Source organism: Dromiciops gliroides, chromosome 2, assembly GCF_019393635.1.
Source record: "Dromiciops gliroides isolate mDroGli1 chromosome 2, mDroGli1.pri, whole genome shotgun sequence".
NCBI lineage: Eukaryota > Metazoa > Chordata > Mammalia > Microbiotheria > Microbiotheriidae > Dromiciops > Dromiciops gliroides.
The window spans coordinates 594,122,131-594,149,484 of record NC_057862.1 but is presented as its reverse complement, the minus strand read 5'-3'; the positions used below and the strand labels follow the sequence as shown (position 1 = coordinate 594,149,484).

At 36.9% G+C, this 27,354-nt stretch overlaps 1 protein-coding gene across 1 annotated transcript in view; it reads left to right on the top strand.

Annotated features, from left to right (window-relative positions):
* Nucleotides 1-27,354, top strand: part of EML6 (EMAP like 6) — a 325,245-nt gene that overhangs the window by 196,639 nt on the left and 101,252 nt on the right. The window contains 13 exon segments of the mRNA XM_043989586.1: nt 8,641-8,842; nt 12,539-12,676; nt 14,516-14,772; nt 17,385-17,597; nt 18,897-18,910; nt 21,122-21,173; nt 21,176-21,274; nt 22,292-22,315; nt 22,318-22,397; nt 25,029-25,088; nt 25,091-25,149; nt 25,840-25,947; nt 25,949-26,027. Coding sequence (XP_043845521.1) covers nt 8,641-8,842; nt 12,539-12,676; nt 14,516-14,772; nt 17,385-17,597; nt 18,897-18,910; nt 21,122-21,173; nt 21,176-21,274; nt 22,292-22,315; nt 22,318-22,397; nt 25,029-25,088; nt 25,091-25,149; nt 25,840-25,947; nt 25,949-26,027 — 1,385 coding nt within the window.

Sequence of the window (27,354 nt, the reverse complement as noted above, 5' to 3'; positions counted from 1 at the left end):
TTGGGGGTTTTCTTGGCAAAGATACTAGAGTGTTTTGTCATTTCTTTCTCTATCTAATTTTACAGATGAGGAAACTGAGGTAAACAGCATTAAATGGCTTGCCAGGGTCACACAGCTAGTAAGTGTCTGAGGACAGATTTTAATTCAGGAAGATGAAATGGATCGCCTCCCCCTCATTGGAAAGCAAAAGACTCGTTGACCCCTTGTTGTGGTTATTGTCAAGGGGATTTTTTTGGAGAACATGTTGGAATGGATGGGTGCTGGAGCCCCCTGACAACTGTGATTCTGTAATCTCCAAAAGCTACCCTCATCAGTTTATAGCGTAACACTTTGTGCATGCCAAGTGCTGTTAGATATAGAAACTGAATGGTTCATTTCATTAGCCTGACAAAACACAAAAAGCTTAGGAATAAGGAAAGAAATAAGCAACCCTGTCCCTGAGACATGAAGGATGGTGTGTGGAAGGATATCATGTAATAGGCCCTCTTCCTCCCAAGCCTTGTTACTGATGCAGAGGGTGTTGGAAGTGTGGCATGCCTCAGCCCCTGCTCTGAATGGGTAGGCAAGGATAAGGGGATGGAAAGGGTTTGTTAGGACTTGAAGGATTAGAAGCTTTCGGAAAAAAAAAAAAAAATAACGGAGGTTGCTCTTTAGCACCATCTGCTGGCTAGCTCTAAATAGCATGGACCAGAACATATTTCTTGAAAAAGAAACTGGCACATGAGTTCATGTTAGCAATGAAATATTTTCCAAGATATGTTGGCACCACATCATTTCAGTGAAGTGTTTCTTAAAATGCCTTCAGTTTACACTGTTAAAATATAGGCAGCAGGATGGCGTTTCTAGTGAAATGTACTTTAAAATGAAAATCATCCTTAGCCCCGGATGCTGCCCAGACGCCAAGATAATCCACAAAATTCAACCTCCTCTGACTCAAAATCAAAAAGGGATTATAAGAAATGAAAATGACCTTCATGAATGTTCCAAGGAATCAAGATTCAGTCCCTGTTGAATGGGGCCATATGGGTTCATATTGGCAATGAAATATTTTCATGTTTTATGAAAATACTTAAATTATAAAACTAAGCAGCCTGATTTTTTTCTTCGTTCCTCAATATTTGTATGCTTCCAACTGAATTCCAAAAGAAGACCCCACTGCATTATAATTTATCAGAGCAGATACAGGGAGAAAGCAGTCATTTCTGAAACAACTATTAGCTTTGCCACGCCTCCTAGGAAAAATAGAGTTTCTAGCTTCTTATTTAATATCAAAATAGTTAAAAATTGGCTCAACCATGCAAAAATGATATTGTCAGAATCTCTTCCAAATTTCCCCACTCACAGAACCTGAATTTCTATCAGCGAGTCTTCTTTTAGGGAGGGGCCCAGGCCGGGCCTGTGTTTCCTCTCCAGAGTTCACTCAGGACAGCCTCTAGCATGTCCCTGGGCCAAGTACCCTTCTCCCCTCCTTTTTTCAGCTTTCTTGAGGTTCCTTCACTTCCTTGAGGTTTTTTGAGGTCAAGGATGATTTTTCCTTCTACTTGCATTGGTATTCCCAGTGCTCAGCACTGTTCTTGGCATGTAGTAAGTGCTTTAAAATGCTACTTGACAGACTAGTAATAATAATAGCTAACATTTATATAGTGCTTTAAAATTTGCAAAGTACCTTACAATTATTATGTCATTTGATCCTCACAACAACCCTAGCAGGTAGGTGTTATTATTGTCACAATTTTACAGATGAGGAAACTGGGGCACAGACATTAAGTGATCTGTGCCTGAAGCTGAATTTGAACTCAGGTCTTCCTGACTAAACCCAGCATTCTGTCACCTACTATACCACCTAATTGCTTCTTGCATTTAGAAAGCAGCTGCCTAGATTTCTGAGGGGACTGTAATAAGATATTAGAAGAATATAAATAAATATGCCAGTACATTAAAATATCTACAGTCCCAATTTGAAACGAATGAAAATAGGCATTCACTAAGCACATGAATTGGGCACAGCATTGCTTACTAGGTGCTAGAGATGTAAGGACAAAAACAAAACTGTCCCTCTCTTAGAAGGATTTCCATTCTTTGGGGGCTGAATTCTGATTTCTGGGGACATACATCAAGGTAATTATGATTGCTTATAATCATCTCTTGATTGTAAATCAGAAGACAATGAATTTTGTGGATTATCTCGGCATCTTGAACTGACCAACATTAGAACAAGGCAAAGAGGGGGGATGACTGAGCGTGCCAGCATGAATGCATGGAGGTGGATGAGTGTCTCTGACTAAGACTGGACAGGAGATATCCTGCTGATTAAGTTAAGTAGGCAATGCAAATGTAGCAGTTCTCCAGAAACCTCCCCCTCTCCCCCCACCCCAATGATTAAATGGGTTACTCGGCTTATCCATTTAGTGTGACTAAATGGGTTTACCCACTGGGAGGTGGTACTTTGGAATATTCTTTCTGGTTTCTGAAAAGAATTCTGAGGGAGTCCATCTTTACGGTCTGGAATAGATTTTGTAATAAGGACCTAGAATCCAATCCTAATGTAATCTGGCCCCCAGACAATGAGATAAAGTGTTAGAAGTCATACAGAGAGGGTCAGCTAGATGGCCCAGTGGATAGAGCACCAGCCATAGAGTCAGGAGGACCTGAGTTCAAATTTAGCCTCAGACCCTGGGCAAGTCACTTGACCCTGACTGCCTTGGGAAAAAAAATAGTCATACAAGGATTCAGCAGTGCTGATACCAAAAGGAACTATTGAATATTTAAAATAGTTATATTGAGGGGGGCAGCTAGGTGGTGCAGTAGATAAAGCACCAGCCAGGATTCAGGAGGACCTGAGTTCAAATCCAGACTCAGACACTTGACACTAGTTGTGTGACCCTGGGCAAGTCACTTAACCCCCATTACCCCACCAAAAAAACCCAAAATAAAATAGTTATATTGAGTACTTGAAAGATGTACATAGTTATATATGAATATATAGTACATAATTAAGATAGGGTATCTTGCTAAGGAATTGCTATATGGTTTTTGTTCATGCACAGATATAAACATATACACACACGCATTGTCAATACATTCTACCTACCCGAAACGTTCTTCTCTTTTTGCCAACGTATGAGTCCTAGTCTTCCTTCAAAGCCTAGTTCAAATCCACCCCCCTCTCTGAAGCCTTCCCTGAACCCACCCTTTCTTGATTCCCTACCCCATTCTTCACAGTGGCTCTTTCAAACCCTCTCTTCTCTCCACAAGCCTTCCAAGCATCCCCTCATCATATCCTCTCAACTAAAGACCTCAACTCATGCTTTACCAAGAAAACACATTCTCCTTTTCCCTCATCTCACAGCTCCTTGACATCATCCTTAAGTATTTCCTCCTTATGAAGAGACACCCCTTCTCATCAAAGCTAAACCAGGTACCCATTACTGATTCTTTCCCACCTTTTCCAGCAGATCCCCACCGATATAATCTCATTTCTCTCTGTCTCATCTTCCATCACAATCTATTGGTACCTTCCCTGCTCCCGGCATGTATAAACCTGCCCAAGTCTCTCCCATCTTTAATCCCTCCACCAGATCCTGTTGTCTATTAACTATCATCCTCTACCTCTTCTCCCTTTCTCAGACAAACTCCCTGAAAAGCCAGTTATACTCAGGTCCCAACTTCATTGATCACCTGGACCATTTCTCTCTCTCTTAAGTTATCAGTGATCTCTTCATGGTCTGGTCTAACAGCTTTTTTTCAATCCTTTAACAAGGGCATTTGACACTGTTGACCACCTTCCACTCCTGGTTACTCATTCCTCTGTAGGTTTTTCCTTCCTACCTATCCAATTGCCTTCTTCCAGTCCCTTTTGTTGGTTCATCATCCATTTAATCTGTACGTGTGTGTGTGTGTGTGTGTGTGTGTGTGTGTGTGTGTAGATGCATGCCTCAAGATTCTGCCCTGGGTCTTGTCTTTTCTCTCTATCTTCTTTCATTTGTTGATTTTAACAGCTCCCATGTGTTCCATTATCATCTGTATATTTAGACCTCATTTTTTTTCTCCTAAGCTCCCACATTAGTCAGTCAACAAAACACTTATAAGTGTTAGGGATACAAAGAAAGGTAAAAATTATCCCCTGACCTCAAGGAGCATATATATATATTTTTTTTTATTTTTAATTTTTTTTTTTGCAGGGCAATGGGGGTTAAGTGACTTGCCCAGGGTCACACAGCCAGTAAGTGTCAAGCGTCTGAGGCCGGACCTGAACTCAGGCACTCCTGAATCCAGGGCCTGTGCTCTATCCATTGCACCACCTAGCCGCCCCAAGGAGCATATATTCTAATAAAAAAGACAACATGTAAATAACTAGGTATATAAAACACCTATTCAGGGTAACTATAAGGTAATCTGAGGGGAAAAACACTAGCTGGTGGAGAGATGGGGAAAGACCTCCTGAAAAAGGTGAGATTTGAGCTGAGTCTTGAAGGAAGATGGGAAATCTAAGTGGCAGAGGGGAAGGGGCATAACATTATAGGCATAATAGACAGTGAGTGCAAAGGCACAGTATTAATTATATATAAGGAACAGAAAGTAAGCCACTATCACTGGATTATCGAATCCATGTAGGGGGTAAAGAGCAAGAAAATTGGAAAGGTAGAGAGGGCCAGGTTGTGAAGAACTTGAAATGCCAAATAGAAGAGTTTATATTTGATCCTAGAAGTGATGGGAATCCACTGGAGAGCACTCAACAGGAGGGTGACATGGACAGATCCATACTTTTAAAAAATCACCATGGCAGCTAAGTGGAGGATGGCTCAGAACAGACTTACAGCAAGGAGTCCAATCAGAAGGCAATATTGTCCAGGTGCAAGCTAATGAGGGCCTGAACTGGTGGGGTTGGTGGCTGTAAGAGCAGAGAAAAGGGGATATAGACAAGAAGTGCTATGAAGATATAAATGGTAAAAATTGGGGTACAGATCAGATATGGGAGGTGAGAGAGAGTAGATCAGAGGATGAAACCAAATTTATGGAGCTGGGTAACTGGGAGAATGATGGTGGCCTTGCTAGTAATAAGGAAGTTTAGAAGAGGGCAGAGTTTGGGGAGGGGGCGAGGAATAATGAATTTGACTCTAGGATTTCTAGTTTGAGATGTCCAAAGAGCAGATGATGATATAAGCCTGTAGCTTACAGGCAAGGCTAGGGCTGGATATATAGCTCTTGGAATCATGGAAATGAAGATGACAATTAAAACCAGGCAAACTGATTAGATCATCAAGTGAAGTAGGATAGAGAAGAGGGCCCAGGACAACACCTTTGGGGTCATCCTTTGTTGGTGGGCTTGACATGAATGAAAACCAAACAGAGGAGCCCAAAAGGGAGTGGTCAGACAGGAAAAGCTGGAGAGAGAGGTGAAGCAAAAGTCTAGGGAGGGGCAGCTAGATGGCACAGTGGATAATGCACTGGCCTTGGATTCAGGAGGATCTGAGTTCAAATTTGGTCTCAGACACTTGACACTTACTAGCTGTGTGATCCTGGGCAAGTCACTTAACCCTCATTGCCCTGCCCCCTCCCCCAAAAAAAAGCCTAGGGAAGAGAGAGTATCCAGAATGAGATGGTAATCAAAGTGTCAAAGGTTACAGAGAGATCCAGAAGAATGAGAACTGAGAAAAAGCCACAAAAAGATCATCGGTAACTTTGGAGAGGGCAATTTCAGTTGAATGATGAGATCAGAAGCCATATTATGAAAGATTTAGACTGCATGTTGGTCATTCCAAACTGGATGTCCCATAGGCAGCTCAGACTCAACCTATCCAAAATAGAATTCATTATCCTTTCCCCAATAACCCCCCCCACTTCTGAACTTCTCTATTCCTGTTCAGGGTACCACCATCCTTCTAGTTACTCAGTTTCATAACTGTGGTGTCATCCTTGCCTCCTTACTGTAACTCATCCCATGAATGTTATCAGTTGCCAAATCCTGTCATTTCTATCTCCACCTCTACTCACACAGGCACTATCCAAGTTCAGACTTCATCATCTCTCACCTGCACTGTTGCAGTAGCCTCCTATTTTGTCTTACTGCCCAAAATCTCTTTCTCTCCTACTCCAATCCATCCTCCCTCCACAAGCCTGCCAAAGTGTTTTTTTTTCCTAAAACAGTCTGACCATATCACTCCCTTACTCTATAAACTGTAATGGTTCCCTATCACCTGTAGGATTATTTATAAATTACTCTGACACTTTAAGCTCTTCACAATCTATCTTCTTTCTGTCTTTCCAGGCTTCTTACACATTAACTCCCCTCCATGTTTTCTACTGTTGAATTGTACTCGCCTCTATGCTATTGCTCACATCAGGCACTCCATCTCAATGCCTTTTCTCTAACTGTCCACCATGCCTGGAATGTTCTCTCTTCTCACCACCACCTCCTGAAATCTGTGCTTGTCTTCATGAGCAACCTTCTGTACATGACCTTCCCTGGTCTCCTTCAGCTTCTAGTGCTCTCCCTTCCCAGAATACCCTGTGTGTGTGTGTGTGTGTGTGTGTGTGTGTGTGTGTGTGTGTATGTGTGTGTGTTGTATACTTCTATGCATACTTATCTCCTCCTTGAAAATGTAAACTCCTTGAGGCCAGGAACTTTTTTGCTTTTAACTTCCTCTCCCCAGTGCTTAGCATGGTGACTGATATCCCATTTGAAGTGCTTAATACAGTAAATGACTGCTGAATGATCTCTCAAACAGGGGCAATAATGTTTACACTGCCTGTGTCACAAGGGTTATGGTAAGGATCATGCTTTGTAAACCTTCAAGTGCTGTAGAACCACGAGTTATCATTATTCATATAACCATGAGTTGCCATTATCATATATAACTCTTGGAATCATCTGCATAGAGATGACAATTAAAACCATGAGAGGTCACCAAGTGAAGGAAGAGAGATCCAAAAAAGAAGAGAGCTCAGGAAAGGAACTTTTATTCTAGGAGGAGATAAATTCAAATGAAGAGAACATATATTTAGAGGGTAAAAGTCTGGAGGCAGCATACTGCAGTAGACAGAGACCCTGCCTTAAGAGTCAGGATGACCACTCACTTAGCTATATGCCCATGGGCAAATTGCTTCCTTTCTAGAGCCTCAAATTCCTCGCCAATAAAACACAACATTTGCACCATTTCCTTCCTAGGAATATTGTGAAGAAAGCACTTTTTTAGGTATTAAGCTGCTATATGAATCCTAGTGATCATGATATTTAGAGTCCAAAGGAAGGAGACTTTGCTTTGAATTGGCCAGGCTTTCAGCCAGGCTATATGGAGGAAGCGATATTTAAGCTCAACTGGGAATGTTAGTTATCACAGAATCTCAGAGTTAGTAGGAACCTTTGGGTCATTAAGTCTGACCTGGACCTGAATGATAATTCCTTCTACAACACACCTGACAAATGGTCATCTAAGTCTTTGTGTGAAGACCTCCTGGGATGGGGAGACCTTTATCTATTGAGGCAACATATTCCACTTTTGCATGGTTAGAATTTCAGTATATGGCAATAGCAGGGGAAGGACATTCCAAGAATAGGGAATGCCATAAGCAATGAGGTCTTATGAGATTCGATCTCCAGAGCTTTAATTGTTTAAATTTCTGACATAGGCAAATACTCATAAAAGGGCTTCTGCTAATTTAGAACCAGAAGGATGCACTTGAACAATGGGCACACAGACCTTTTTAAAGCAAATCCTGCAGTAATTGAGTCAATGAACTATTCCTTTGTAGAATGCAATTCTCAGACACAAATGTTTGATGATATTTTGAGACTGAAATTAGTATTTCATTTGCATATCTCTGGGACACAATGCATCTGTTTTCCCATCGAAATGATAATATGGGTGCCATAAAATTCATGCTAGACCTGCCTGAAATGATAATAAGCTGTGCTATAGTATCTCCCATATATACTTTATTAAAACACTGTTAATATCCTATCATTGTAAATAATTCTTCATTTTCATAGAAAATCATAAGGAAATTACTTAAAAGAGCATTGGGTTTTTATAAAGAAAGACTTCCCATTATCTTTGGCTAACCTTGAATTTAAGATGGACTGATACATATTGTAAAAATTTATAGTTATCTCAAATCAGAAAAGAAACACACACTTTTTTTGGTAACAATAGATTAGGCATCAGAACAAGAAGAAAAAAGAAAGTTCTTTCAAAGCCAGGAAAATAGGATATGTGAATAGGATTGTCCTTCTAAAAGAATTTCAGTATTGATAGAACATAGACTGAAGCATACTCTTTTTCACTTTCATTTTTTTCTTTTATTCATTTTCTTATACAAAAGGACTAATATGGTGATGTTTTACATAATTGTACACGTATAATATATCTACATACTGCGTCGAGGAAGGGGCTGGGGAGGGAACCCCAAATTCTAAATAAAAATCTTTATCATTATTTTTAAAAAATAAAATGTAAAGAACATTCATAGAATTAAAAAAAATAAAATGGTATGCCCTTGTAATTCTCCCATTTGTAGCTCTGGATTGCTTATCTCCACTATAATGATTCTTGCTCAATATAGGATGTGCTTTTAATGTTAGGCATATTCCATTTTAACTTATTTTTGCAACCAGGGTAAAGTTATTTTCTTCTCTGCCAGGTTTGTCCATCCGTAGTGTTTGCTGGAAAGCAGATCGACTTTTAGCAGGTACACAGGACAGTGAAATATTTGAAGTGATAGTGAGAGAAAGAGATAAGCCGATGTTGATCATGCAAGGTCATTGTGAAGGGGAGCTCTGGGCCCTGGCTGTCCATCCCAAGAAACCTTTAGCTGTTACAGGCAGTGATGATCGATCTGTCCGGTAAGGCTGCTCCTGACTAACTCTTTCACCTTCTCAATACTACCACATGATCCCCTTTGATTCTCAGATCCATTTCTTCCCATCTTTCATTTCCTTAAAAAGAAAAGCAAACTTGAAACAACAAATGCAGATGTTAGGACTGCCAATTCAAGACTAATTAACTTTTTGCTGATCTCAATTGCCTCTCTTTGGATATCACTTTGGATTTCACCCTCAAGTGAAGATTTATCCAATTCAGTCATTCAAAACCAGGGGTAGGCACCAGCTAGGTGGTGCAGTAGATAGAGTTCCAGACCTGGAGTCAGGAAGACATGAGTTCAAATCCTGCTTCAGACCCTTACTAGCTGTGTGACCCTGGCTAAGTCACTTAACCCTGTTTGCTTCAGTTTCTTCATCTGTAAAATGTGCTGGAGAAGGAAATGGCAAACCACTCCAGTATCTTTGTTAAGAAAACTCCAAATGAGGTCATGAAGAATCAGACAGGACTCAACAAACCACTCCAATAGTTCTGCCAAGAAAACCCTGAATGGGGTCACGAAGAGTCAGATGTGAATGAAAACAACTAAACATAAAAGTATGCTGGTAAATTTGCCAGTAAACAACTGATTATCCAAAAATTGATAACATAATTCTTTTAAAATTGCTTTATTAATATTTTTTCCAGCATTTTCTTAAGTCTAGACAATCTACAAAACAGTAAATCAAGCCCTTATTTATAGTCTCCAAGATGTAAACACACTGAGATTTATACACAATTTACATTTGAGTCTGCCAACTCCAACTTATCCCTGAAACTCTTTGGGCCAGATCTGATCCAGAGGAGACATGTTGTAGATTGAAATCCAGCTCTGTTTCTTGTTGAAGGCATTCAGCTAATGCTCTGACATAGCTATATTTTTCCCTTGGACTTTTGATATTCTACAATGTGTCTTACAGTAATTGATGGGCTCCAGTTTTATCTCAATGCACACTTCAAGTAGAGCCTCTTTTCTCATTCATCACCATTTAGAACTTTAATGTTAAAAGTGTACTTCAACACACATAGAACATTTGCTTCTGTTAATTAATGTGTGTGACTTTGTACATTGTCCTAAAATTGAGAGCAAGTAATAATAGCAGATAACATTTATGTGGTACTTTATGGTTTGCAAATCATTTTGCAAATATATCTCATTTGATCTTATTAGCAATATCAAGTGGGAAGAAGTATTATCTCCAATTTATAGATGAGGAAACTAAGACTGTATAGAGATTAAGTGACTGGCCTGTGTCATAAAGCTAGTAAGTACCTGAGGCCAGGTTTAAGTTCTGGTCTTCTTGACTCCAGGACCAACTCTACACTGCCTCTTAGCAGTCAACTCTTAAAATAATACAGTCTATTTGAAAAGACTTAGCCTGTTCTTGCAATGAATTGCTTATGGTTTTTTGTTTGTTTGTTTGTTTTTAGTGAGGCAATTGGGGTTAAGTGACTTGCCCAGGGTCACACAGCTAGTAAGTGTTAAGTGCCTTATGTTTTTAATACAGAAGATAACATTAGGAAAAATAAGTATGTCTAACTCGGAGAGTTTTCTGAAGAGTGGACAATTGGTATGTTAAATCAGAGCTTAGGGCAGTGATGATTCTTGTCCAGCATTGTTCACTAACCATTGATTGCAAACAGTAGAGAAAACCAGAAAATCAGTTTTTCTGGACTTTAAGTCTGAGATGGGACAGTGTAAGTTAAGATTGGTACTCACTGTCTCTATTTTACCAATTGGCATCTAATATAAACTTTTCAAGGCAGTAACATTATGCTCATTTAAACCAGCTTCACAATCTCTACAGAACACCAAAGCTCCATCACTTCCTACAGTTAGAATGTAGGTTGAATCCATTCATTTTGTGGATTAAAATACAAACTGAATGTTTGCTTTGTTCATGATCACCTTTCTCAGCTTGTTGCCTTTCCCCTATTTTTCTATCTTTGCTCATTCCTGGCCCATGCAGGCAGACCTAAACAACAGTACCAAAGTAGTTAAAAATATTGAAGTACTCAAAGCCTAGCCCAAATCGCCCAAGATTATGATTTTTGAACAAGGGTAATAGAGATAACACCAAAATTTGTGAGAAATTTGACCAGCACAGACTTGATTAGGTACACAGCCAAAGGCTTGTTAGTAATAGTGTGACTCCTGTGTTGTATTCAAGAAACCCACAGTCATTTAGGATGGGGGAACACATTTAAAGAAACTTTGGTAGGAGTTCTTGTCCTTTCCTCTGCATTGCATATAAATATATTGAAATGTTGAGTTAGCTCTTCTTATTGATGGGGACTTGACTAGGCATAATTCTGGAGTGTTTTTTATGTCTTCTCCACTCCTCCCCACCAATCATTCTATCCTTTCCCATTGGTGATTTGTAAGGTATTCAGTAAAATAGTTTCTCTCCTTATAGTCAATGTCTTTGTGCCTGAGTGTAGGCTGCTAATAGCAGACTAGAAGCCAAATGCCACTGTATGTAAATTATATTAGTATAATTAAAATATGCTCAGTTCATGGTTCCCAAATTATCCCAAATACTCTAGAACTATGTTCTTTGACTTGAGTTGATAAGCCTGTGGCTGTTACAGATGAAAGCTATACATTAACTATTTCTGCACCTTCAGTTTCAGCCTCCATTGAATGGTAGCTTTGCTAATTTGCCAATATTGTTACACCAAATCCCTTTGAATAGACCAATCAATGACTAGCCCCCAGGGAGCTGTTCACCAAGATTTTGTTGATAATTATGAATATAGTACTTTCTACAGTCAGGCTTGAAACTATTTTTAATAGGCATGCCATTATTCCCTTCAGTAAATTTTTCCTCTTTGGAGTGTTTTAAATAAGACCTATATACATTTCAATCAACTTGTGTCCAAATAAACAGAAAAATGAGCTCCATGACTAAACTAAATCCAAATGTTAACTATCTACTTTTGTATTTTTTGTTCCTTTAAGTCAGATTCTCATTGTGAACTTTTATATTTTTAAATATTTTGACAACTGTATTTCTTTTTTATTCCTGTTAATTTGGAACATTTTATTTGCTTCCTAAAAAGGCCTACTTGTCCTTCAATCATATTTTTGTAGTGGCACCACAATAAAGTTAACATGAGATTATTTGAATAGCACATGACAAAAAATGAACTTAAACATCAGCTAGTATTTCAATAATTTATTCCTTTTGCAATCCTATGAATATATTTTATATATTCAAAAATATGCTAAGAAGGAGTCTATAGACCTCATCAGACTACCAAAGGGGTCCATGACACACAAAACAAGTATAAGAATCCTTGTTTTAAGTATTACAGTTAGTACTTGGCTACATATGTATCCTTTGCTTAAATAAATAATAATTTCCAAAGAAAAATAACAAAATATTGGATGTAGTATATATGACTTATTTTAATGCAGGCTTCTCAAATTCTTTGTCAATATTGTCTAACAAAAAAGATTTTTCCAGTGGTGAAAATTACTTTCAGAAATCCTGAGGGATGTTCCCACTGACTAACAGAAAAGAAGAAAGGAAACTGATGGGTGAACTATCTTGTTGGAAGTAGGAATAAAGTTACATGTTATGAAAGAAACTTAAAGTTTCCAGCTTTCGGTAGGTCAATAATTTTAAGAAATCTGGTATTGAGAAGGAATTCGTTGACATTGTTCTTGTGCTTAGATTGTGGAGCCTTGCTGATCACGCCTTGATTGCCCGCTGTAATATGGAAGAAGCAGTACGCAGTGTATCATTCAGTCCAGATGGATCTCAGTTAGCACTGGGGATGAAAGATGGGTCTTTCATTGTCCTCCGAGTCAGGTACATCTAAGAATTGATAATGGTGCTCATTTTTAAAAACTAAGATTTTTTTTTCTAGTAACTAAGCTTATGTGCCTAAATTTTTAAAAATACAAATCTATTTGAATAAAATAGTACACTAGAGCCAAGAACAAGTACAAAACTCCATTAGGGAAGGAGTTTATTCATTCAATAAACATTTATTAAGTACCTATTTTGTGCCATGCACTGTGCTAAGAACTGGGGATACAAAGAGAGTCAAAAGATAGTCCCTGCCCTCAAGGAGCTTACAATCTATTGGGAGAGACAACATGTAAAAAAAAATATATATATATATATACACACACACACACACACACACACACACACACGCAGCAAAGTTATATGGAGGATGAATAGGAAATTAATTACATGAGAGATAGCCCTGCAAAATTAAGAGGGGTTAGTGGGTTTCCTGTAGAAGGTGATATTTTAGTTGGGACTTAAAAGAAGCCCAGAGAGTTCAGTAGTCAGAGAATAGGAGGGAGAGTCTTCCAGGTATGAAGGACAGTGAGAGCAAATGCCTGGAACTGAGAGATGGAATGTCATGTTCATGGAACAGCCAGGAGAGGTTTAGACATGGGCACAATGTAGCTGACTTGGGGGTTAAATGGGAGTTAAATTATATTTTTCATCATTTTTTGAATGAAAAGATTTTATCTACTCATCATGGAGAAGAGACAACCTTTAGGATCTTGCTCTTTTTTCTATTATTTGCATTTACTAGCTGTAAGTTATCACTTCATATTATTGTACACATAGACGATTCTGTAAAGCAAAACCCTCCATCACTTCCCACACCCCACACTGTCTAAATGTATTCTTGGCACACTTTGTTGCATTAAATTCTCATTATGTGTTACAATGAACTCATTATTGAATTGGTATTCAACATTCCCCTTCTCTGATTCATGATGTGTGAAAGAATTGTGGGGCTAATTAACCAAAATTTTCTATTTGATGGATTTTCTAGGCAAAGATATTCCAAAATATCCACTTATGATAGCAATTGATTATCATCAAAATGAATAATAACACTTGTAGAAAACTAGTCAGTTGAAGTAAATATTTGGCATTTTGTATATGCAGTTCATATTAATTTTAATGAAAGAGTTCTTGTCTGACTCAAGGGACACCTGTCAATCATGATATGTTCAATATGGAAGAAAACAGCAATGTTGAAGTTTTGAATGAGGATAGAAACTCTTAGTAAAATCTGGTCAAAAAGTATAGAAGTAATTCAAATAATTCAATGTCTATAGCCTAATAATAATTTTCTTTTATGTTGATTAAATGTTTATAAGATTACCACATCAAAATAATTCAACATATTTAAAAGCAATTTCCTTCTTTTGAGGGGCTCTTGTATGTTTTATGTATTTTTTAAACAGTAGTGCTATGCCATCCAGCTTAAGAGATACCATCCACATACTCCTAGAGTTTTATAAGAGGTTACTTTTATGTCTACTGTCTACTGGTATTTTTCCCTTAACTGTGGAATTTTTCCAAATCAGATAATTAATTCTTCAAGGTCAAGATAAATTTGCTATTTATAAAGTAATAGTTTTAGAAGAAAGCATTATACAGTTGAACATTAAAGCAAAACATTGATATAGACTGATTTGAAATGTAAGCTATGGCTTAAAGTCTTTCTTAAATTAGAAATTTTTAGGAAAGTCCTTCAATACCTTTCCTTAGAGTCCTTACATTTCTGAAAACTTCTTTCCCATTCAAAGATTCTTTCTCTGCCATATGGCTGTTTTTTAAAAATATATTTGGGTTTGCCAACTTACAGGGTTATTTATTTCTTTACCGTTACAGAGATATGACAGAAGTGGTTCATATCAAAGACCGAAAGGAAGTAATTCATGAAATGAAATTTTCTCCAGATGGTTCTTATCTTGCAGTAGGGTCCAATGATGGTCCGGTAGATATCTATGCTGTTGCTCAACGATATAAAAAAATTGGAGAATGTAACAAATCTTTTAGTTTTATTACTCACATTGACTGGTCTATGGATAGTAAATACTTACAAACCAATGATGGTGCAGGAGAACGATTATTCTACAAGATGCCATGTAAGTAATGTCAGAAATGGTTATGCAACCACTTCTCATCTGTTAAAGAGTTGATGACCCATGTTGTAAGTTCCCATGCCCTTTGTTTCTCCTCCTCCTCTCTCATGTTTCTTGACTTTTTGTTCATTTCATAGTTCATTAGCATCTCCTCCAAAGTATGGCTAGGACAAATAAAACCAGTTAGTTTTCCTTTGTTATCCTCTTTCACAAATAGTTAGAAAGTAGGAATATGGTAGGAAATTAACAAAGGTTTTTTAATTATCTGTGGTTTTTAGTTATTATCACTGTTCTTTTCCCATATTACTGTGAATCATCAAGAGTTTCACTGTGGTATAAGTAGCAGCAATTTGAATGAAAAGAGCAATGTTGTTTTAAGAGTGACTTTGATATCTGATTGTTTGCCACCTTAGGCAGAGGGGAGGGGAGTGAAGGAAAGAGAGATAAAAATTGGAACCCAAAACTATAAAAACATGTTTATTATAAAAAAGAGTGACTTTGAGTGATTAAATAATTATATTATAAATACACAAATTAAAAATAAAGGGCATATGAAGAAAGACTCTATCTGCATCCAGAGAAAGAACTGATAAATAGTTGTATATATAGAATAATTTTACATACATATACCTATTTGTGTCTAATGGTAGCCATCTCTAGGGCAGGGGAAGGGGAGGGAAGAAAAAAAGGGAAAAAAGAAGTTTACATGATAACTTTGTTGTATATCTGGATATATGGAGGGAATTGCAGTTCCATGTGCAATCCTCTTTTTTATTTTACCATGTTATTGGAAATGCTTGTTTTGTTCCATGAATTGAAAATAAAATAATTATTTTTAAAAATAATAACTTGCATAGCTAGAATAAGTTAGTTTATCATCTATATTCCCCACAACAAGCCTGAGAGATTGTGAGAGGACTTTTGCTATTTTACTGATGAGAGAGCAAATGCTCAGGGAAGTTAAGTAGTTTGCCTTTGGTTACACAGTTATTTAGTGATGGAGCAGGGAAACATTTCTGCTAGTCTTAATGAGGAACTCTGCTGATATAGGGTCTTCTAGGTGAAATGACTAACTGATTTCACTAATATGGAATAGCTTCAGATCAATATGAGGAGTGAGAACCACCTAACTGATCTCATTCCTAGTCTACCTTTGGCTTTTAATTCTATGTATATTCTTCACAATTAGAATCTTTAAAAAATATATAATTATTTGGTGAAATGAATCATTTGGAAGAGTGCTCATTTTTTTTTGGTAGGCTATACCAAGACCAGAATGTAGCATGGATATTATAAGATATACATGTACAATTAATATTTAATAGCTTCATATTAAAACATATATATAAATGGGAGATAACATTGCTCATGGAAAGGTCTTCAAATAAAGTAGACAATGTTTAAATTTAAGGGGGAAAAATGTATTTAAAGGAACTAATTTGTGTGGGTCTAAATCTTAACACCTGGTTATTTCTTGATTATCTAAATCACCTTAGGCTGTTAATCATTTCCAAAAATTCTGTGGCTTAGGGAGCAGGAAAAAGTTAAAATATTGTTAATATTATATATTCTCATTTGAGTATCATGACAACCACGTGAGGTAGGTACAACAGAATTTTATACCCAGTTTACAGAAGATAAAATTGAGGCTCACAGAGGTTAAATGATCTGCTCATGGTCACACAATTAGTAACAGAAGCAGAAGCTGAACTTAGGGCTTCCTGACTCCAAGTCCCATCCTCAAGCCAATATACCATACTGCCTCACAAAGAAACTTAATTTTTTTTCAAAAGTGATATATTTTGGGGCAGCTAGGTGGTGTAGTGGATAGAGCGCCAGCCCTGGCGTCAGGAGTACCTGAGTTCAAATCTGACCTCAGACACTTGACACGTACTAGCTGTGTGACTCTGGACAAGTCACTTAACCCCAATTGCCTCACCTAAATAGATAGATAGATAGATAGATAGATAGATAGATAGATAGATAGATAGATAGATAGATAGATAGATGGATGGATGGATGGATGGATGGATGGATGGATGGATGGATGGATGGATGGATGGATGGATGGATGGATGGTGGATGGATGGATGGATGGATGGATAGATAAATGAATAAGTAAGTAAATAAATAAATGAATAAATAAATAAATGAATAAGTAAGTAAGTAAATAAATAAGTGATATTTTTTGCTAACTTTAACTGGAAAGATACATTAACTCAATAAAATCAGCTTCGTTATTATGGCAAATTGCTCTATCATTTATTTTTGAGTGATGATGCTAATTAGATTTGGACATTTACTATTATGACAGATGTCTCTCTACTTTCCTTATCGAGAATCCATATTCATCAATCAGTCAAATAACAAACAAACATTTATTAAGACCCTGTGCTAAGTTCTGGATAGATGCTTATAGACTCTTTCCCCTGTAACAGAAGAAGAAAAGCTTCATAATTATATAAAGGAATTGGATTCCTATTGATATTATCCTTGGATTTCTGAAATAGAAAAGTTTTTCAAACCCATATGCCCTGAAGAGACAATATACATTAATGAGATCAAAAGTATGACTTTTTATTGAAATAATGAACCAGTGTATTCATTCTTTTCAGCTGGAAAACCCTTAACAACTAAAGAGGAAATCAAAGGGATTCATTGGACTGCCTGGACCTGTGTGATTGGGCCTGAAGTGAGTGGGATTTGGCCCAAATACAATGACATTACTGATATCAATTCAGTAGATGCAAATTACAACAGTTCAGTGATGGTCACTGGAGATGACTTTGGACTGGTTAAATTATTTAAATTTCCTTGTCTAAAGAAAGGTAAGAAATTATAACTTTGCATCCAAGGAGGCAAAACCAAATATTCTGTTGACTTTTTACAATGTTATACAGATGATGTCTATGCATGGCAACTAAGACATTCTCTTCTTGGGACCAATGCATGAGAACTATTCATCTTCCTAATATTTATCCTTTAAAATCATAGAAATGAAATCTGTTATATATCTATTCTATACCTACTGAAGGAATACTTACTCATTGCTTATCATATCTGCCCATGTGTTTAATGGCTCTGCAAATAAAGACTCAAGGATTCAATCTAAAGTTGTCACTGGGGGCAGCTAGATGGTGCAGTGGATAAAGCACTGGCCTTGGATTCAGGAGGACCTGAGTTCAAATCCAGCCTCAGACACTTGACACTTAACTAGCTGTGTGACCCTGGGCAAGTCACTTAACCCTCATTGCCCGGCAAAAAAAAACAAACCTAAAGTTGTTACTGACCATTTTATAATTCAAAAGCCTAATGTGAACTTTCACATTATGAAAAAAACGGCTCTTGTATTTTCTGTCATAAATACCTTTCTCATTACAAAATGTTTTAGGCCATTCCATTTATTATTTTTGAGAGAGACAGTCTAGTATAGTGCAAGGAGCATTGCATTTAGAGTTAGAGAATCTGGGTTCAAATGTTACTGTTGGGGGGTAGCTAGGTGCTACAGTGGATAAAGCACCAGACCTGGATTTAGGAGGACGTGAGTTCAAATTTGACCTCAGACACTTGACACTGACTAGCTGTGTGGCCTTGGGCAAGTCACTTAACCCTCATTGCCCACCCCACCCCCAATTTTTTTTAATCTTACTGTTGCCACTTATTTATTACCTGTGTGATTCTGGATAAGTCATTTTTCTTTCTGGCCTTTACTTGCCTCATCTATCAAATGAGATGGTTGGAATATATGACCTCTGAAGTCCCTCGTAACTCTAAATCTATGATACTATTTTCTATTCTCTGCAGTTGAGACAAACACTGAGAGCACTTGGGAATAATTGCAATCTGAGCCAGAAGGTGGACTTGAGTCACACCCAGGAGTTCTTAAGGGGATGCTCATAAGTCCACAAGAGGGCAGACTGAGAGAAAGGAACAGAGTCTGTAAGAGCCAAGCAGCATCTTTGGATGCCAGTCAGTTTTCAAACCCCTATTACATTATGAAAAAAGCAAAGCAATACATGCAAACCTATCTTATTAAAGCCTAGAAATTATTTTTGTGATTCTACTACCTTTTGATATATTGGATAGAATCCATACTAGAGCCAAGGCTATACAAATCAACCAGTAAGGGTCTAGATTCAGTGTTCTGATCTCCAGGAAGAGATCAAAGACATAAATCTTCCCAAACACTATTGTCTTTATTACTCTGTTCTGGACAAATGTGGGCTTTTCTCTCAATTTGCCAAATAATTGCCTCAATTCTCTATTTTTCATGGGTAGATAATCTTCATGATCATTAGTATACCTTAAATATGACTTTTCTGAGAGTTTTCAACTAAATGCCTTAAAATCTTATCTTAGGAGAATTAATCACTAATGGCTGAGTAATCTTTCACATGACTGTGATTTTTAAGTAGACCAAGGAATAAGAATGAGGAATGGAATCACAAATGCATTTTCCATTTAGCTTTTTGCAATCAGAGATTTTAAAAGCTGCTAAAAAAAACTTATATTAAAGCAGTGCTTACTTATCATGAATAATAAAACTGCCGCCACTGCTTGTTAACAAATGGAGGTCAATTTAAACAGGATTCTAGGTTTGAGATGGAAGAAAAACTTCAACATATTGAAAAAAAATGACTGAACCCCAAATTTCACCTGATAGGCTAGATCCTAGTAGATGAGTAAATTAGGTTCAGAATGTAAGTCAATCAGCTTGGGAACTTCTTAAATTCTTAAAATTCACTAGGTACCTTTCAACACATTGGTAGTTTTATAAGTAAATGTCACTGAACCTGTGGGAAGAATTAACATACTTTCCAAAATGCCTAACTTGCTGACAAGAACAGTCTTGGAGTTGGTAAGGACCTCAAATCCAGACCATATCTGAACAATAACTCTCTCTACAGGACACTCAGCAAGTGGTCATCCAGCCATGGCTTGGAGTCCTCCAATGAGGGGTAACCCACTATTTCCCAAAAGAACCCTTTCCACTTTGAAATTGTTCTAATTATTAGATGTCTTTCCCTACATCAAGTCTAAACTACCTCTTCAACTTGCTCCCTGTGACAAAATGGAATGCATCTAATCTCTCTTCCATGGTACAGCCCTTCAAATACTTGAAAATAACTATTCTGTACCCCCCCCCTTCAATCAGTTCTTCTACTGCAGGATGTCCAGTTCCTTAGCAGCTTAACTTTCATTCCTGGACATTCTTTAGTTATCAATGTCCTTCCAAAACTGTGGCACGAAGAGCTGAACATATTACTCTAGATTTGCCTGACCAGGGCAGAGTAGGATGGTACTATTATATCCCTAGTTCTAACTCATTGCTTTTTTAAATGAAGTTTAGGATCACATCATCCTTTGGGGACAACCGTATCACACTGTTGACTCACGTTGAGTTGTTGTCCACAAAAAAAAAAAACAAACAGATCTTTTTCAGCAAACAGTTATCTCTCCATCTTGTACTTGTGAAATTAATTTTTGAAACCCAAGTATAAGAGTTTACATTTATCCCATACTGAATTTCATCTTATTATAATCAGCCCAGTGCTCTATCTGTCAAGATCTTTTGGATCTTGATTTTCCTCTAATGTGTCAGCTCCCTTCTCTAGTTTCGTATCATCTACAAACCTGAAATGCTTGCCATAGGATGCAAAGACAAAATAGGAAAACACTTATTTATCAACTGGAGGCAACAAGCAGCTCACGTAAATATTTACAATCATCGTTAACATTATATATAGATTTACTGGTGTAAGTTCTCTAATGACCTATAATCACTGTCATTATCAATAATTTCCTCCTATAATCAATAAGTGCTTTGTGCCTTTATTTAAGTCTTTGATAAAATGTTAAATAGCACAGTGACAAGTATAATATACCTACACTATTCCATTAAAGTCAGACATCTTTCCAAGGTAACATGGACCATCAATGACTATTCTTTGGTCCCAGCCATTCACACCCCCTGCCACATACTGACTAAACTCATCTGCCTCCATCTTTTCCACAAGAATCCCATAGAAATTGCCAAATACTTTGCTGAATGCAGCTTCTTCCCTGGACCAGGATTTGACATAGTTTTGTATCCTTTCACTTTCATAAATGTGTATTCTTTGTGGGATAAAATCAATATAATTCTTTTGCCTGCTAGACAGAACCTGTTAAACTATTCATTCTTTGGTATTGATTGAGCATCAGTTGTATTATGGGCTGCATTACTTTCATGTATAGCTAAATATTTTGTTCCCCAAAGTGAGGAGTAGCTATCATTTAATTTGATCAATGACTTAAAATGGAAAGTAAACTATGTTTTTTCCAATATGTATATTTCAGGAGCTAAATTTAGGAGTATGTTGGCCATTCAGCTCATGTGACAAATGTCCGCTGGTCACATGATTTCCGTGGGTGTTAAGTACAGGAGGTGCTGACCACTCGGTTTTTCAGTGGAGGTTTATTCCAGAAGGTGTGACCAATGGAATCCTCGATTCAGCACTCAGGGGTAAACCTGTCACTTTTAAAAATATTGTTTTGTCTCACTATTTTTTTTAAAAGCTATGACATTTGTACAACAGGTAAAGAGTAATCAATGACATTTATTAATAAGTATCATAATTATTCAACTCCTACCATATGACCAACCTGGAGATAAAAGCAAAAAAAGAGACCAAAATACAGATATCAAGCTATGAGACTGACTATTATAAATCAGTGAAGTTATTGTCATTATTTGAAAAATCTCTTTTTAATGCCATATCCAAGCAACCAGTACAAGGGAGTCATGAAGAATGTCATTTCTGAAGGGAATGTCAGTGCCAGGGACAACCACCATATACTACATGTCCAATTAGTCTTAGAACTGGTATAACTCGTGGTAATGATGAATATAAATATTAGTGGGGTTGATGACTAGCAAAGCACTGGTTGCAATCTGATTTATGCATCTTTATTTACATTTGTTGTGATATCACCAAGACAGATGGGCTATAAAACTGGGGGGAAAAAGTGACAAAATGTTCTTTTGGAAATTGTTCTGGGGTAGTTTAGACCACAAGCCATTGCTGGCACTAAATCAGTCAGGTTATTTAACAGAAGAATGGAGAGTGTTACTTCATGGACTACAAAATTGGACTACCCCCATCATGCTTGTTGCCATCTAGTTTGACTTGAAATTCTTACATTCTTTCAAAGCCAAACTATTTTCCAGCCATCAGGAGGAGCCTGTGGCCCCTGGAGCCTAGCTCATAATAACATGTGAATTTGGCTAGTCTGCTTTTGGGGAGTGATTCAAGGCTGCTGAAATAAACTTGGTACTACGGAACAGTAAAACTAAAACTTAACAATATGTTAAAGAAAGCAATGTTTAAAGATTTTACTTTAAATGACAGTCTTTTTTTTTTTGTCTACTAGCCTTTTTTCCTTATTGGGAGAATTTTATTACAGTGTTTTTAGCTAAATTTTCATTTTTAAAAAATTTGGAGTTGCAATGAGATAAGTCACATTATTTACATTTTTGCAGAGGGTGGCAATGATTCATACAGTGAAGATCAGATTCAGATTTATCAGATGTGCCAGAGTTGGACTCAGATATCGAGCAAGAAGCTCAAATCAACTATGAGCGCCAGGTCAGTCAGGGTGGTGGTAGGTGATTTGTACTGGCTTTGGGTTTGCAAAAATGTGTCTACTCTTTATCCTGAGGATTGTAAGGGAATAAGTTAGGAAATATTATCTATTATTTTCACATAATAAAGTAAAAAGGAGGTTTGTCATATCACGCAATTCACTGAAGTCAAAGTGGCAGTGGGAGCAGAGATTTCAAGGATCAGCACATCACTCCTGAGTTTTCCTATGTCTACTTTGGTATATTTATTTGCAAATGACAACAACAACCACTCCAAATCCTACACTTTTCTATTCCCATAGCAGGTTTAAACAACAACCAAGCATCATCTTTGTATAATTTTCTTTTGAATCATGTTCCTTTGTAGTTTGTAGCATAACCAATATAATAAACCTGACCTGTCTTCACTGATTCATATCATCTTTTCATTAGAGATAGAATCCTAATATAGTATACATGATCTCTATAGTCAGAAATTATTTCTAATAGGTATATTAGAAAGTTATGTGCAATTAAATTTCATTTTCTTGAAAATAAATCTTTTTCTTTAACAAAAGTTGTTTCATGTGAAAAGAGAGAAGAAAGAAAAAGCACAGATCACAGAAGAGTCTTTAACATTACTAAATGTCAAATACTTTGATAATACTGGAGTCTCTTGTATTTTCTTTTTCTTTGAGGAAGCTAGATAGCATAAGAGGTGAAGTGCTGGGCCTGGAATCAGGAAGATCTGAATTGAAATCCTGCTTCAGAAACACATCCCTGTGGTAATACTGGGCAAGTCATTCAACCCCTGTCTTAGTTTCTTCAACTATAAAAGGACTTGTGTAAAAGATACACAAAATTAGTGTAGGAAAATGCATTGTATTTGTATATTTCTATATCCTAATTGGGCTTCCATTTCTAAAAACAACTGACGTATATTATTTTACATATGTATCCAAAATTCCGAGTGTCCCAGGGATTATTATTCCTATTTTGTTGTGTTCAGTCATTTTTTTCAGTCATGTCCAACTCTTCATGACTGCTTTTGGGGTTTCTTTTTTTTTTTTTTTTTTGCAGGGCAATGAGGTTTAAGTGACTTGCCGAGGTCACTCAGCTAGTTAAGTGTCAAGTGTCTGAGGCCGGATTTGAACTTAGGTACTTCTGAATCCAGGGCCGTACTTTATCCCACTCTGCCACCTAGCTGCCCCTCTTTTGGGGTTTTCTTGACAAAGATACTAGAATGGTTTGCCATTTCCTTCTCCAACTCATTTGACAGATGGGGAAACTGAGGCAAAATGGTTTAAATGACTTGCCGAGGGTCCACACAGTTAGTAAATATCTGAGGCCATATTTGAACTCAAGAAGTTGAGTCTTCCTGATTTAGCTTGTCCTATTTCAGAAGTCAGAATTTTAGACCCAGTGAGGTTGAGTCCTTGAATTAATTGGGAGAGCCAGATATAGCATCAAAATTCCTGATTCCAGTCCAGTCTTCTGAATTAGATTCAGAAGTTCAGAAGAATAAAGCACAAAATATATATAAGCACACATCTAGTAGAGTTTGATTGTAATGAGTTGACAAAAATGAAATAAATTCAAATGCGCGACTTGCTCCAAACTTTTCAGCTTACTGACTCTGGGTTTGGCAAAAAAAAGTAACTAGACTGGTGATTTTTTAAAAAGATTATGATCAAAAGGCAGTTAGGTGTGCTGTGGATAAAGCACCAGCCCTGGATTCAGGAGGACCTGAGTTCAAATCTGGCCTCAGACACTTGATACCTTACTAGCTGTATGGCCCTGAGCAAGTCACTTAACCCTCATTGCCCCCACAGAAAAATAAAATAAACAAACAAACAAACAAATAAATAAATTTTAATTAAAAAAATATATTCTGATCAAATCCTAAGTGATATCAGCAGTCTATTTATGTTTCTTATTTCTTTTTAATGACAATATGATTATTAAAAACCTCCTATCATGTAGATTAGAAATAAATTTCTTTTATAAAATTTTGTCATGAATTCATATAAAATGGCATCTTGCCTTGACTTCAGAGTACACACACATAGTAAACAATAAATAAATGATATGAAATTTGACTTTAGGCAGTATACAGCATCTGGGCAAAGCTAAGTTAATACTACAACTCAGACATTGACCTTTTAGAAGATATTAGAATAAAAAATGAAGATGATTACGATGTGAAATTCTGAGAAATCCATGCCTTAGATTTATGAGTTTCAAATTTCAGGCATTTTAATTAAAGCCACTGAGAGTTTCCTCAAAAGGCTTTATGACAATAGAACAATTGTCTATGTATTCCTTTAGCTGTTAATTTTCATAAGTTTTTTTTAGAATTTGCTATTAATTAAATTCAGTACTTTTCAATGTAAGTTACCATTAAAAGTACATAATAATAATAAAAAAGGTACATAATCAACATGTATCTGAGATTAAAAAGATAAAATTTCAGATCTAGTAGTTTGAGAGTCATTCAGGGCTGAGGATTGCATCTTGGCAGAAACCTACCCTTTCTGTCATTTGAGGTAAACATGATTTAGAAGAAATTAAAGATTCCTGATAATGATAAAGAAGAAACCATTCTTTTAAATCCAGACAAAGAATTTTTAATTAAAAGTTTCTATTCCTCCTTAAGGTTTACAAAGAAGATCTACCTCAGCTGAAACAACAAAGTAAAGAGAAAAAACCATTCTGTGGCCCTTCCTTAAAAGAGAAAAGGCTCCAGAGGACAGCTTGAAGCTACAGTTCATACATGGGTATGGTGTCCTCACTGTGTTTTCCTTTTATCTCTTTTCTGTTTTCTTTCTTCCATTTTTTAAAAATTTCCTTACTTTGTACCCACTCAAGGCATAAGTGTGTACACTACCAGCCTCATGCCATAAAGCATCCTCATCTATGGTAGCATGATGCAAAGTCTTCTTCCTGCTCTTAAAGATGGTACCGTTGACCAATATGTGACTGTTCGTCACATTCCTATTTGTATCTTTGGAAATCTGCTCCTTCACATAATGAAGGTATATCCTATTGTCTCAGCCCAATTTTAGGTTGCCTACCCAAGACATGATGAAATAATTTATCAGATTCTGAAATCACTTTGTCTTGTTAAAATGAGACAATCTATGAATTTCTCATAGTTCTGTTATACATATGCGGTTATCTCTTCCTCCCCCACTACTTCCATTTGCTCTCTGCCTCTATTCTATCTTTCATAGTAGTATTTGTGAAGCTTGCTCAGTATTAGGGCAACTATTTCTTCCCTGCATCTCTAAACTGTAGCCTGTCTCCCTTATTATGTCTTCCTGGTAGATGTGGAAACACTTGGTGCTCCACTAGCGTCAAGACAATTTAATATGCTATCTGTGCTTTTTGAGGATTCCTTCTCAATTCACTTGCTTCTTGTTCAATTAATTATGTGTTTTGTGGACTTTAAAAAATATTTGTTCTAGTTATAGAGGCTACGACTGTAGAAATAATCTGTTCTATACCCAAACTTGAGAGGTGGTCTACCATATTGCGGCAGTTGCTGTTGTGTACAATAGGCAGCAACACTCCCAAGATTGTATCTGGACATGACGATGATATCCTTAGCCTTGCTATTCATCCAGTGAAAGACTATGTAGCTACATGGACGTATGTGTCTTTCTTGCACAGACCTGAAGTGTACTCTTCTCCTTTACCCTTATGAAAAAAGAAAGTGGTGTAATTTCATTTTGATTCAGTTTATATATTAGATTTTATGAAATTTGCTATTGACAGACATGCGCCTGAAAGTCAAAATGACTATTGTTTGATCATCTCATTGTTAAGATAAAAGGCAATGATGTTTTATTTGGCAAGAGCCTTTATAGGATCTCCTAATCCAAGGATACTGGTAGATATAGACATGTAGATATAGATAGAAATGGAGACCTAAAAATAGGCATAGACACAGACACAGGCAGAATACATAATCTATTAACTGCGAGCTCCTTGACAACAGGGACTGTCTTTTGCTTTTTTTTTCTTGTATCTCTAGCACTTAGCACAGTGCTTGGCACATAGAAGGGTACTTGATAAATGCTTATTGACTGACACTGACATAGACTGGACATAGATGTAGATATAGTAATATAGTCCCTGTGAAATACATATGAAAACTATTTGTAACTAGAATGAGTTGTAACAACCATTTGCAGGTACTCAGGAAAAGCAATATGAAGTTCCGCTAATTTGCCATTTAAGTTTTATGATGAAATGAAATTTTACGTGACTCTTTTCTGGACTGCCAGAATGGAAACAATTCATCCCTCAAAATTAAGTTTTTCTGTACCTTGCTAAAACTGTTAATTATTTTAGTCCAGTCTAATTCAGAGGTGTCAGAAAACCAGCCAAACATTGTTTGCTTTCATTTTTCAGGCAAAACAATCATATATTAACAGTATTTTTCCATTTATAATGGGTTGCTTAATACTACATGAGTTTCATGCTTTTGTTAATTTAAAAATGAAACTTTAGGGAAATTCCACATCACAACTATTGTTCAGTATCTGAGTAGGAAACTCAAAAGAATCGGCACATTTCTATTTTTTTCCTTCATCTTTCTTTCTTTCTTTCTTTCCTTTCTTTCTTTCTTTCTTCTTCTTTCTTTCTTTTCTTTCTTTCACGGGGCAATGAGGGTTAAGTGACTTGCCCAAGGTCACACAGCTTGTGTCTGGAGGCCAGATTTGAACTCAGTTTCTCCTGACTCCAGGGCCGGTGCTATATCCACTGCACCACCTAGCTGCCCCTGGCACATTTCTTGCATGAGGATCCGAACCAAAATGAGATAACAGAACACTAAAGAATTTCAGGGCTGTGAGATGCAGTTATTGGAAGTTTGGGGAGTTGGTAAGCTGTTCACTGCAATTATGATGAAAACCTAGGTATTCTATTCATTAGTTGCTATGATTAATTTTAGAGATGTTGATACTGATTTGCATTTG